The 13,911-nt window shown below is 35.0% G+C and overlaps 1 protein-coding gene across 2 annotated transcripts; it reads left to right on the top strand.

Annotated features, from left to right (window-relative positions):
• The first annotated feature begins 306 nt into the window (after positions 1-306).
• On the top strand, positions 307-13,650 carry LOC110640244 (calcium-dependent protein kinase 13). Of its 2 annotated transcripts, XM_021791477.2 has the most exons (7): positions 309-1,392; positions 2,700-2,843; positions 3,091-3,243; positions 10,949-11,064; positions 11,158-11,325; positions 12,795-13,025; positions 13,117-13,650. In XM_021791477.2, exons 1-7 carry the CDS (start codon positions 771-773, stop codon positions 13,264-13,266), a joined length of 1,584 nt encoding a protein of 527 aa, XP_021647169.2. In that variant the 5' UTR covers positions 309-770; the 3' UTR covers positions 13,267-13,650. The 2 variants fall into 2 exon arrangements, with proteins under 2 accessions (XP_058003007.1, XP_021647169.2); XM_058147024.1 differs by having other exon boundaries at positions 307-1,392; positions 10,949-11,325.
• The last annotated feature ends 261 nt before the right edge of the window (positions 13,651-13,911 follow it).

The following is a 13,911-nucleotide window of genomic DNA, read 5'->3' on the forward strand; positions in this document are numbered from 1 at the left end:
AATCTTAATTTTCATACATAATTAAAGAAATATTTTAATTTTTTTTAGGGTTATGACCTCCCTCACACTATATTTAAATTTTAATAGAAAAAACTTTTAAAGATAAAGTATGAATTATTAAAGTAATTTAATTTAATTTTAATATTTTAAACAGAATTAAAACTATAACGGGAATCGCATGCCCCTACGTTTCAAATGTGAAATTTGGGTAGGAGAAAAAAAATGAAAGAAATGAGGGACTTTATCGTAAATCTAGTTTTATTTTATACTAATCTATTCTAGTTCCCATCATAATTCTGTCTCGCCATAGCCCATGAAAATAGCCACGGTGTGAGGGTAGAGAGACAGCCAATAAAAATTTGCGAAAGCTCGCCCTCTATGCTCTCCGTTCTAAGTTCCCACCCGCCACCGTCCCGTTCCGGCATCGATTAGCCGACAAAAGTCACAGAGCAAAGACGACGATAAAAAGAATTCCATTTTTTATTTTAATTTATAAAAAATTAATAAATATATTACTAAAAAATATCAAAAGACGAACTCTTCACAAAAGACACCCTACTCACCTCACTAATATCACCGCATTCCCTTTCTCCTTCTCTCCAATTCACTCTCTCCCTCTCTCTCATCCTGTCTCTCTCTCTCTCTCTCTTTCTCTCTAGTATTAGGGGTAGGGTCTCACTTTAGAATGTGAAAGTGAAACCCTAACTACGGTTTCTACGAGATCTGTACTAAATCACAGCATTTTCTTACTGTAAGTTTTTGCTTGCTGAATGGGGAATTGCTGCCGATCTCCGGCCGCCGTCGCCAGAGAAGATGTGAAATCCAACTTCTCCGGCCATGATCACGCCAAGAAAGATGCCGGAGCTGCTAAGAAGGCACCGATCACTGTCCTCACTGATGTTACCAAGGAGAATATCGAAGAGAAGTACCTTGTCGATCGCGAGTTGGGCCGTGGCGAGTTTGGAGTTACTTATCTTTGTATTGACCGTGATAATAGAGAGTTACTGGCCTGTAAGAGTATTTCCAAGCGGAAACTGAGGACTGCGGTGGATATTGAAGATGTGAGGCGCGAAGTGGCGATAATGAAGCACTTGCCTAAGAATTCTAGCATTGTGAGCTTGAAGGAGGCCTGCGAGGATGACAATGCGGTACATTTGGTGATGGAGTTGTGCGAGGGAGGAGAACTGTTTGATCGGATTGTGGCCAGAGGGCATTATACGGAGAGAGCAGCTGCGGCTGTCACACGGACGATTGTGGAGGTTGTGCAGCTGTGCCACAAGCATGGAGTAATTCATAGGGACTTGAAGCCCGAGAATTTTCTCTTTGCAAATAAGAAGGAGAATTCGCCTTTGAAGGCCATTGATTTTGGCTTGTCAATATTTTTCAAGCCAGGTGAGAGCTCGAATTTTGAGGTTTTAGTTTCCATACTATTAGTGAGGATGACTTATTTAGAAAATGAAAATGCCAACTCTGGTTTTATAAGAACGGGGAATGAGTAACGTATACACGCTTCCCATCCTCCTTGTGAAATAATAGATGAAGTTCCTTTCAAATGAGATGCTGCCTGTAAAATTTTTGTTAGCATTGCACTGAGATCTCTGCAAAATTTTAGATAGCTAATTTTGGGGATATATTGTAGTGCAGGGAGATAAATTATTGACTGAAGACTGGCTATGTACTAGGAATATACAGAGTGTATCAGTTGAAAGTTGAAACCAGGATAAGAAAGTGAGATGAATTATTTGAAACTCTATGCAGTTTATGCTATCATTTAAGTTATTGGAAAAAAAAGATCGACATATTGTGTTGTTGTTATCCTTAGCAGTGCCAGGAAAATAGAATTTCTTACTTTTCTGTTGAGAATGTTGTGTTCCTACGGATTATTAAGTAGCTTTTTGATGAACTGTAGAGGAAGCTCTTATCTGAACAAATGTGAAAGAATATCATCAAAGTATCCAAAGGAAAAAACTTGGCGAAGTTTGAAAATTCTCAGGATTTGAGAACCCAACCAAGCATGCATAATGCATTTTAAACATTGATTTATGTGTTCTTGCATGAAAGGATGCACTTTGAAGCTTGACTTTCCATCAATAAATGTAGTGATATAGAACAGGTAACTTTTCTGTTTTGATTTGACCTATTGCACTGCAATAGGCATAGATTTGTTACTCTGTAGTTCCATCAAATATCCAAATTGTAATTACTGTTATATTGCAATTCTTTGTCTATGGTGTCTGATTGTAGAGTGTTTAAGTCCAAAATATTGAATGCTCTCATGAACAATCAAATTGACAATTCAGTGTCAGACTGACTCTAGCCCGGCCATGTCAAGCCTAAAGTTTTAATTTTTGTCAAAATTTATTACCATAGTGATTCAGGACATCGAGCTTATTTTGGGTAAGCTCATAAGCGTTTTATGCCAGAAAGTGTACATGTAAAAGATTCACCACGTGCAAGTAGAAATGTGGACCATGTTCTCTAGGTTATAGTTATGACTTTGGTCTTTTCTGAATTATTGTTAAATGCTTCTTTTGTGTTGAAGCAACTGGCTTCCAAAAGAAGTTATTTTGTCAGTAAATTACAAAACAACAGTCATGTTGTCAAAATCATTGATCGTGTTTAATTAATTATAATTGTTTGTATTTTTACTTGTGTGTTAATGCTGATGAAGTCTACTGCCTGAATTTTAAATATTCTAGGTGAGAGGTTCTCTGAAATTGTCGGAAGTCCATATTACATGGCTCCAGAGGTGCTCAAGCGGAACTACGGGCCAGAAATTGACATATGGAGTGCAGGGGTTATTCTTTACATTTTGTTGTGTGGAGTTCCCCCTTTTTGGGCTGGTGATTATATTCTTTATTCTCTCTCTGCCTCTCTCGATCTCTTCCTCTATCCCTCTTTCCCTCTCTCTCTGCATGTATGTCTGTGGGGCTAGGCATGTGTGATTGCACCATGTGTTAATATCTTTAATATTCTCCTATGCTGACATAGTCACTACTATTATTCCTTGCTTTTTTAGTGTTATTTTGTGTTTTTTTCCTTAGAATGTTAAATTGTTTTCATTTTAGCTAAAATGCACTTCTAATACAGAGTCTGAGCAAGGAGTTGCACAGGCCATTCTTCGTGGGATTATAGACTTCAAACGGGATCCATGGCCAAACATTTCTGAGAGTGCCAAGAGTCTAGTCAAGCAGATGTTGGAGCCAGACCCGAAGCTTCGACTGACTGCAAAGCAAGTGCTAGGTATTTACATCTCTTTGATTTTTCTTGGGTATCACCTTCAATCATGAATTTTCATTTCCTTTTGCAAGTTAGAAATTTGGCAGTTGTGTCTTATTTTTTTCTTCCGTTTTTTTTTTCAATGTTATATATTTGTAGAGTAGTCTCAAATAGAGCTAAATGACGAAAAATGATCTATATAACCGACCTCAGCTAGTTTAACATTAAAGCTTAGTTGTTATTGTTGTATATATTTGTAGTGTTGGTTTTTATGGTTGGAAATGATTTGTCATTGGGCACTGATCATGCCTTGCAATTGAAGTAGCTTTTTTGGTCTTAGTGAGATGCTACAGTGTGAAAAAGATGCGCTACATATCTGAAGATTCTGGGTCTTGATTCAGGTCTTGCAAGCATCCTTTGTTAGACTTTGATATGTGTCTTGCATTAAGTAACTAGCTGTTAATGTTCTACAAAACTATACATTAACAATTTATGAAGACTATGAAAATAAATAAATAACAAGTTAAAAGGAAAAATAAAATTTCCCACGAGGAAAGTTGGGCATCTTTAGCTTCAAATGCATGGTAATCTGGCTAAAATGATTTAAAGCATGCATAGTGCATCTTAACAAAGCCGTAGAAAGTAATGCTTCCCAAATATTTCTAATCTTTATCTATTTTTTGGATGCTTCCCATGTATACTACTACTAAAAGGCTCTTGTTAGTGCAGTGGCTTTTTTAAGAGTAGATTTTATGAATTATGATATATATTTTGTCTATATTGAATTACTATTACAAGGCTCATGCCAGTGGAGTGTTTTCTTTTAAAGAATCTGTTGTAAGCTATATGTGGATATACTGAAGTACTTCTCTCTTGTATTAGTCGCACTTAATGAAACATAGGTTGTATAATATTACTGTAGTGATATTTTTTGAATAGCTGTTTTATTGAGCTGTTTTTGAGATTATAGCATTATGCAATGTTTAGATTCAGAATTTCTTTCTGTTTTTTAAGTTTCAGTTCCATTTTTGTCAATTTTCACCAATATCCTCACGCTATTTTCATAGTTGCTCAAAAATACATGCCTTTTTGTTTCTAATGTGACAAATCTTTACTTAAATTCTCATGAAAGACCAACGCAGATTTTGAATATGATGTGGATAATGCAAACTTACAGAAGAATATGGGGTGGAAAAACTCTACAATGTATTTAATTATGATGCATTGTATATTAATTGAATCAGGGATGATAATTTGATAAGTTCTGAACTTTGCAAGAATTTTAAATTTTATTTCACACTTTTTATTGGTGTATTATAAATTATCTCCAATGGTGTGAGTCATGTCATGAGTTGTGTTTCTATGCTGAGTTAGCACTGAGATAGCATGCTGATTAGCAGCTCATTGAAGCAAACCCTTAAAATTCTGTAATTTACTAATTGAGAGATAGGAAACTGGATCGAAGGGGTTAAATTGTTTCAGATAGGCTTCATTCAGTATGCATCTGGAAAAGGAAAAAAAGGGAAAGGGGTAAAAATAATTGCTGAATTGGAAGTCCAAGAGGCATCCAGAAAAGGAGAGAGAATTAAAAAAGATGAGAAACGAAGAGAGAAAATCAACAGAGAGGTAGCAGCAGAGATTCTCTGCAGAATGAAGAAAATATTGTATGTTTTCTGGGATTGAGAGTGTAGGAGAAAAGATGACAAAAGGAGGAAAAAAGTGGGATCAAGGGGTTTGGAACAAAAGGAAAGAAAAATTAATTGAAGAAAAATGGAGGATTAAGAGAGAGAGAGAACCTGGTAATGTTGAAGTAAAACTGGTTTTATTTTATTTCCTTTTCTATATAATTACTTTGATTTCTTATATACTGATGGCTTCTTTCTTTTTGTTGTTCTAATTTGATTTAGTGAGTATGACAACATGGTAAGCACATATTCATTGTAAATCAACAATGGACTCTTGATGAAATAACATTTAACCAAAAAAGAAAAAAATTATGCAGAAAAAAATATTAGCATGGTGTGCCTATGCACACACTTGATAGAACATCACCCACCTCATATGGGTTGGGCGCTTGGGTGGCCTATAGCTCGAGGCTTGCCTTTAATAGCTATGACCACAACCTTGAAAGTACCATGTTTCAAAATGTTTAAAATTTGAAGACAAACAAAATATGGATGGATATATAGCAATATGAAGTTGCTTTACAAATTTACTAACATATCTTAGTTATAGAAACTTGGGCATGAATTAGAAGGTAGAACAAGAAGCGATAACGTTTTCTATAGCATAATTGTGTAACATCTGCCAAATAGGCAAATACTGTTGTCTTGAATAAAAAGGAATTTGATATGATCCTGACTCTAAAATTGAGTTATGGGTTAATGGACTTGTGGATTGAATAAAGGATTGAGAGCTTTTGGTCTTTTACCTTTTTTGACCTACGGTGAAATAAGTTAGGGCTCACTAGAGAAAACCCTAGATCTTTGTTATGAATATGTTTGTTATATTTTATTAATGAAAGGATTGGTACAGATTTATACTGGTGACTACTGATTGCTAATCTAATTAGGAATAGGATTCCCTAAAATTGTGTCTGTACTCATCTATACACAGGGATACACACTAATTGAGAATCTGTAGTTGACTTTCCTTAACAATCTCTAAGTTGTAAGGACTTGAGCCTTTTGGTAAAAAAATAATTCTCATAATTTCATTTATGGGTTGCATCTTCTTAAATACAACTCAACTCAACTCAACTCAACTCAACTCAACTAAGCTTTTATCCTAAAAATTTGGAGTTGGCTATATGGATTTTCTTTTTTCACTCTAAATGATTTTGGGTTAAATCCTCAGAAATGTGTAATGCTTTTAGGTCATGTTGTACTACTCTCCTTCAAGTCAGTTTAGGTCTACCCCTTCTTTTCTTTCTATCCTCTAACTTAATGTGCTCTACTTGTCTAATTGGAGCCTCCGTACGTCTACGCTTCACATGACCAAACCACCTCAATCTCTCTTCTCTCAACTTATCCTCAATTGACACCACTTCTACCTTTTCTTTAATACTCTCATTACGGACTTTATCTAGTCTAGTATGGCCACTCATCCATCTTAACATTCTTATTTCCGCAACTCTTATCTTAGACATATACGACTCCTTCAGTGTCCAATACTCACTACCATATAATATGGCCTGTCGTTGCATCTTCTTAAATAGTACAAGAAATGTTATACTCTTCCAAATTAGAATAGAAATAATAATTACTAACTATATTCCTACTTAGACTAGGAATACTTAACACTGTCTTATTTAGACAAACTTATCATGCATGAAAAATTTCTGCCTTCTGTAGCAATTAGACTAAATTCCCAATTTGTCATAGTTTGCAGGATCCCTTCCTACTGATAAACTTTCAATTTGTAGCTCACATCATTACTCTTGATCTTCAAAATGTGCTTGTCCTTGGGCTCAGAAGTTGAAAAGTTGCATAGTTTGAGGAGTGCAAGTTATGGTTGTTACGTGTTCTATAGTTTCTTCCCCGTGTTCATGTTCCCTTCTATATATAACTTGATCAAGAAAAGCTGTTTAGATTGATGCCTTTGACATATGGTTTATCACAATTAAAGAAGAGGTCTGCAGCGCTCTGTTTATCCGTCTCTATTCTTGACAGCCTTTTTACAGCTGGATTGTGGGATCCTATCTAGCTAAACTCGCATAATTTGCATTCCAATTTGACGGGTATAGGTACATTTATAGTCCTCCTAGGTAAAGATTGGGTTCATTCATATAGACGTGTCAAAATCATAGTACTGGTGAGATCAACAAGATTTTGCATCTCAACTTCCATAGTAATATGATCTTGGAGACCACTAATAAAGATTTGAACCTCTTGTGTTGCGGATAGCGTGCTTGCATGGGTTGCAAGTTGTTCAAACTTGCATTGGTACTTGCTGTCCTCATTACTACCTTCTTGTCGTAATTTTGAAAGCTCCCTCTACTTGTGACTACGGATTGGAGGCCTAAAGCGTATGTTACAATATCTTTAGAATTCATTCCCTCTCCAATTTGAGAAACTAGAGTTTGTTGTTGTCTCAAGGTGGAAAGAAGCCAGTCCTATCTTGTCTTTCTTAGAAGTGTGCTGGTGATGGAATAAGCATTCGTACTTATTCAATCAACCCAAAGGTTCTCATTGTCCATTGAAATGTGGAAAATGAAGTTTAGCATACTAGGGGTGCAATTCGGGTTGGCAGGTCGCATTCGTGTCGACATGAATACAGCACGAACACAATTAAGGGTTGACACGAATATTGCATGATTAATAAATTGTGTAAAAAATCTTAATACAAGCATGACTTTTTTATTATACGGGTTACACAACATAAAATAATTAGTATTAAATCGTGTTGGGTTAATTTTACACGGTGACTCATTTAACATGATTTGGTACGACCCAATATAACTCATTTGACACAATTTAATGCTTTTAATAATTATAAATTAGTATTTGGAAACAAAAAAAATTATAAATTAATATGTTAAATGAAATTTACACATTACTTTTATTTTCTCATAAATATAATAATAAATGAAAATATTCCATGTAACATTAACCAAACAAGTGATATTTCAATATTTAGCTAATTAGTATTTTAACAAAAAAATTAAAAAACAAATATTTGTAAACAATAACTTTTAACTTGTTATATAAATTCATAAATTAAATAAATTTTAGTAAAGAAAATGAAAAAAATATAATAAAACTCTAATATAATAAATAATTAAGTTTATATTTACTAATTTATCATTTTCTAATAATATAATTTGTGGGTTGCTAGTCGACACATGATACGGATAATAAAGCGTGTTATAAACATGCCAAATCAGGTTAGATGGTCAACTCGCGACAGAACACGATTATTGGCTTGTTATAAATGAGTGACACGATTTTGACACGAAAATGAGCACAAATAAACCTAATCCAAACTCTCTATTTTTTGTGTTGTGTCTAAAATTGCCGACTCTAGCATTCGTGGAAACATATGAACCACCCTCCATTTTGTCTAGATTGGTCTCTTCGCTGGTGCAGGAATTCCCTTCAACTTGTTTGTTGCTTCGTTGCCTAGGTATGCTACTATTGCTATTGTTGGAGTCCGCTGGTTTGGGGAGTGCTTTGAATTTTGCATCTGGTGCTTGCTTGTCCTCTCGGTAAATCTTTAGGAAGTCCATGAATAGCTGCTGAGGGTTATAGTCTTCGATAACTTCCTGATCTAATACCAAGTTGATATGGTTCCAAGTTTGAGTTTGAGTCACGGGTCTATGAATTTGTGGATCAAATAAAGGATTGAGAGCTTTTGCTTTCTGCCTATGGTGAAATAAGTTAGGTCTCATTAGAGGAAACCCTAAATCTTTGAGTTGTAAGGACTCAAGCCCTTTGATAAAAAATAATTATCATAATTTCATAGGCTGCCTCTTCTTAAATAGTACTAGGAATGTCTTATTCTTCCTAATTAGATTAGAAATAGGAATTACTAAATATGAACTATATTCTCACTTAAGAGTAGAAATCATTATTTTTCTCTAATGTTAAGAAATTATTCAATCTAAAAGCACAAACTTGTAGGTAGAGTTCACAAGAATAGTTTTATGGCTCTAATATACCTCTGCATGAAAATGCTAGGGGTGTACATGGGTCGGTTTGGGTGAATTCGATGTATTTGCCAAACCAAACTGAAAAAGTTGGTTTTGATAGTATTCAAATCGAAACCAACAAATTAAATTACAAAATCACATATGTTCAGTTTTTACAATAAGCGGGTTGGGTTTAGTTTGGGCGGTTTTTACTTGTTTTAATACTTTTTTAGTTTTTATAATTCAACTTTTATTAAACTTTTTTTATATACATATTATCATATATTAATTTAAAATAAAATATTAATTTAAGATGCATTATTTAGTAAAAATAAATAAGAATAGAACATGAAATAAAGTTATTTACATATTTCTCATATATATATATATATATATATATATATATATATATATATATATATACTCGGTTTGGGTTTAATTTTTTTTTTGTCAACCCGAAACCTAAACCGAAAATTCGGTTTATAATTATTTCAAACCATAATCAATATTTAAATATATAAAACCACTAATTTCGGTTTGGATTTATTTGAGTTGGTCGAGTTGATCTGTTTGTCTGTTTTTTTGTACACCCCTATTGAATGCCCACTAGGCGTAAAGTGTGAATAAGCACAAATCCGCATTACCTTGTGCCGAAATATTTAATTAACATATGAGGGCGGCCAAGATTTAAACTTGAGACCTTTTGGTTTTGAGACACTGTAAATAGCATACCAAGAAGTCACTCAACTTAAAAGATTAAACTTATAGGTGAGAGCCATAAGAATAGTTTATAACTCTAACATACCATAAATACATGATATTGCCTTATTTAGATTAACTTAAACGTAAGAAAAATTTTTTTTGACTTCTGTAGCAATCTAACCTACTTTCCAATTTGCGGCAGTTTGCAGCACCTCTATCCTAAACTTGCTTGACCTTATTATGTCTCTCATAAGCTTTCAATTTGTGGCTCACATCAGAATTACTACCTGAAAACTAAAAGTGATCCAAAGTGTAATACATTTTGCCACAAGCCAAACTAGTGTACCAACTAAGCTTGTCCCCTTTCATTGTGGGGTTGGCATGTCGAATCTTACGTTAAGCATGTTTTGGTGAAATATGGGTTACATATAATGAGCCAGAGTGGATTGGTTTTGGTTGTTACAGTTGATATCAAAATTGCCTTGGTTTTGGTTTTGGTTGTTACAATATTCCAAGTCATCCTTTTAAGGGCAAAACTATGAGGGGCCAAAGCATATGGTTGCACTCATTGGTTACGCCAAACAGTTACACCCTCACATATGAAATACTAATCTAAGCAGCAGTCTAACCTATATACATGCCTCAACCCAAAAACTACCGTCTTTTGATCAACAATGTTTTGACATTTTAATGTAGACATGTAGATGAACAAGTAACAATACAAGGTTGCCTTTCACATATACTGAAATATTTTAATTTTAGAAATTGGGTATATGTGGAAGATAAGAGCAGGAAAAGGTTCATTTATTTACCAACTTCAAAAATAATAAACTAGTGGTTCATAGATTTCACAAATGGTTCACAATTATAACCTCTAAGCCTGTAATTCAATATTGATTATGTCTGTTCTCTGGTTTGAGGACTTGACTAGTTTACCCAGACCAACCCACTTAAAAAGCCGGGCTTGGGCAGGGAGTTTGTTCCCTGGTACAATTGAGGCTTGCCTCAAACGTGAACCAATCTTGGAATTTGTATTTATTAGGGACCCCCTTGGTATGTCTGTTTAATAAAATGTAAATTTCTTGACATTTTTATTGTATTGGGCTGGATTTGGTAAAAATTCATAATCCAGCTGTGTGTGAAATGAGGTTAAAGAAAATCCTGGCCTGTGCATTTTGAATAGGTTTGGTGTTAAGTCAAACTCCATGTTAATTTTATGTCCTATGGATTTTGAACTGTTCATTATGTGAAGCTGAGAATATATTGATTATGCCCAGGTTGGTTGCTTCAGAAACTATAACACTAGGCTTGGTCTAGGTATTATGACTTTTGTAATTGTTGCATTAGAATTTGCATGATAACTGCTAATGTTTCACCATTCATTTGTCTCCTTCACAGAGCATCCATGGCTCCAAAATGCTAAAAAGGCTCCAAATGTTCCTCTTGGTGATGTTGTCAAGTCTCGACTTAAGCAATTTTCAATGATGAACAGATTTAAAAGAAAAGCCCTTAGGGTTGGTTTTTCCACCAAAGTTTTCATCTTTTTGTTTCTATCATTCTATGTTATTTTTACATCCAGAAAAGAATTATTTGGTACTTTAATTCAGGTTATTGCTGATTTCTTGTCCATTGAAGAAGTTGAAGACATCAAAGAGATGTTCAGGAAGATGGACACAGATAATGATGGTATTGTTTCAATTGAAGAATTGAAAGCTGGACTTCGTAATTTTAACTCCCAGCTTGCGGAGTCTGAAGTTCAAATGCTTATTGAAGCTGTGAGTATGCTTTCTTTATGCTTTCTCTGTGGTCAACAATACTTCTAGCTTGATTGCAGCAAATACACCTTAAGCCCTTATTTCCCCATTACTGATGTTTGTGTATGGTAAATGAGAGTTACATCTCAAACATTGGACATTAGCAATTTATACATGGTGTGCTGGAATCCTTCACTATCTGACTAGTTAAATCCTTTGTTGGTCAGTAGTTCTAGAAATAATTTATGCTTTTATTTCCTTCTAGGCTGTCAATCTGGAATTACTTATCTTAAGAATGTTTCAGCTGAAACCTCACAGCTCCAATGTGGTTGATTGTATTCACTTAGGTAAATCCAGCATATTCAGTTAACAGGAATCCAAATGCAATAACACACACACACACACACACACACACACACACACACACATAAACTGCTTGCTGTTGCCTACCAGACATCTCTCTTTGCAATTATATAAAGCTTCCTTATTACTCTTTCCTACTGTAATTTATCATGTGCACGCTTTTGAAGAAAGAATTTCATGCTGCCATTTCCTTCCTTTTATCCCACTCCTATGCTTCCTCAACATCATTGCCACATCTGATCTCAGCCTACATATTTGTCCTCTTCCCACATTAATTTCTGTTCTACTCTCCTCCCATATAGACTTGGTTTTGTTTTCTCGCATCCACTTCACCATATATTTTATTTGTCCTCATCTTTCTTCTCTGCCACCCTCACCACATCCACTTCATTCCTGCGCCATATCCTGCAATACATTGGAGTCAAATGCAGTAGATGGTGCTATGGTCTTGGTTCTTTTTACCGCAAGTATGTGATTATGGTGCATGGGTTTGAGGGTATTCTTGTTAGAAACCCAAGTTGGATCAGTAGTAGAAGATATTTTTAACTAGAGGATTGAGCTTTATTTTTTTCCTGATTTCAGACATTTTTAACAAATTAGATGGAAAATATAGTGACAGATTTGCAAACTCACCAATGTGCTTGTAAGTTATTAAGGTTGGGCATAATTAAGTTCTAGAGAAAGAGGGGGGGTGGGGGGGTGGGGGGGAGTGGATTTATTTTTCTTTTCCTGGGGTAGGGAGGAAATTAAAGTTGGTTTGTTTTGATGGAAAAAAGAAATATTAAGAATGGGTAGAAAGTAAACATGCTTCTGTCACATGGGTTTCTGTTGGTCAAATATTGCAGAACTAATAAGGGTGAACAATGGAAATCATTTGAAGCCTTGAGATTTTAAACCTCCAAGTTGATATTGAAATCTACAGGGAAATGTGGGGTGATTTGTGGAATTAACCCTGAACATTATTACAATGAAAAAATGTCTCTACATATCCGCACAAATTTGTCTTAGCCTTGAAAAGATTATAACAAATAGCCTTGTGATGTGAAATATTCTTGAAAAGCATTGAAGGAACGATTTTTGTATGGTAGTTTCTTTTGTTTTTTAACAGTCAAATTTTTTGACAACAGGTAGATGCTAATGGGAAAGGTACACTAGATTATGGGGAATTTGTTGCTGTTTCCCTTCATCTGCAAAGGATGGCCAATGATGAGCATCTCCGCAAGGCATTTTCCTGCTTTGACAAAGATGGCAACGGTTATATTGAACCAGATGAACTCCGGGATGCATTGATGGAAGACGGTGCAGATGATTTTACAAATGTAGCAAATGACATCTTCCAAGAAGTGGATACAGACAAGGTGAAGAGCCAATATTTCTTCATTAATCATTATATTGACCTCTTTGATTGAGCATATTGAAATCTGACATACTACTCTCCAATGAATGCAGGATGGGAAAATCAGCTATGATGAGTTTGTTGCTATGATGAAAACTGGAACAGATTGGAGGAAGGCTTCCCGTCATTATTCCAGGGGAAGATTTAACAGTCTAAGCATGAAGTTGATGAAGGATGGTTCACTAAACTTGGGAAGTGAGTGACATATATTTACACAAGGTATCAGTTTAATTAAATCCATGAAAAGAAAGTATTAGGGTCACATTGTCCATCTTAGACTTGCTTTCTTCTGTGATTATTTCCTGGGGCCATCTTGATTATTTGGGGCCCTTTTGCTTGGGAGCTTAGGAGGATTATGAAGGCTGAGTACATCTTCTCTCTCTCTCTCTCTCTCTGCAAATGTTGATTATGTAAAAATAGTGCCTTTGTAGCTTTGGTCCAGGATGTATGATTCTGTCCTTTTTATCATTCCAACCTTTGATAATTGTTTCCTGTTGACATGAGACATGAGAATGTGAGTTTTGAACTCCATAGGGCTGTAGTATATTCTCCTCAAAGAAAGAGTTAATGCGATGATATATTCTGCATTTTGTACTGTAACTTTGACCTGCGCCTTCCGCAATCCCTCCTGCCCTTACTTATTTTTGCCCTTTTCCCTTACCCACCCCAATAATTAAATCATAAAAGAAATAAAAAATTGTCTGTTTGATATTTGTGCAGTAGATATTTTATCTCAACATTCTTGCTTCCTTTGTCCTTAGCTTGTTCTTGGGTTGGGCCTGCATGTTTTTGGACTTGCTGCTTTCTTATACTTTAGGATAATGGCATATTGATTTTTGAGTGCTTTT

The sequence above is a fragment of the Hevea brasiliensis genome, chromosome 5, assembly GCF_030052815.1.
Source record: "Hevea brasiliensis isolate MT/VB/25A 57/8 chromosome 5, ASM3005281v1, whole genome shotgun sequence".
Lineage (NCBI taxonomy): Eukaryota > Viridiplantae > Streptophyta > Magnoliopsida > Malpighiales > Euphorbiaceae > Hevea > Hevea brasiliensis.

What these genes read in the sequence shown, in the direction of transcription:
- LOC110640244 (XM_058147024.1), top strand. Translation starts at nt 771, where the DNA reads ATGGGGAATTGCTGCCGATCTCCGGCCGCCGTCGCCAGAGAAGATGTG. An exon ending in GACTGCAAAGCAAGTGCTAG is followed by an intron (nt 3,244 to 10,948) that starts GTATTTACATCT and finishes TCTCCTTCACAG; the next exon opens with AGCATCCATGGCTCCAAAAT. An exon ending in TTCAAATGCTTATTGAAGCT is followed by an intron (nt 11,326 to 12,794) that starts GTGAGTATGCTT and finishes TTTTGACAACAG; the next exon opens with GTAGATGCTAATGGGAAAGG.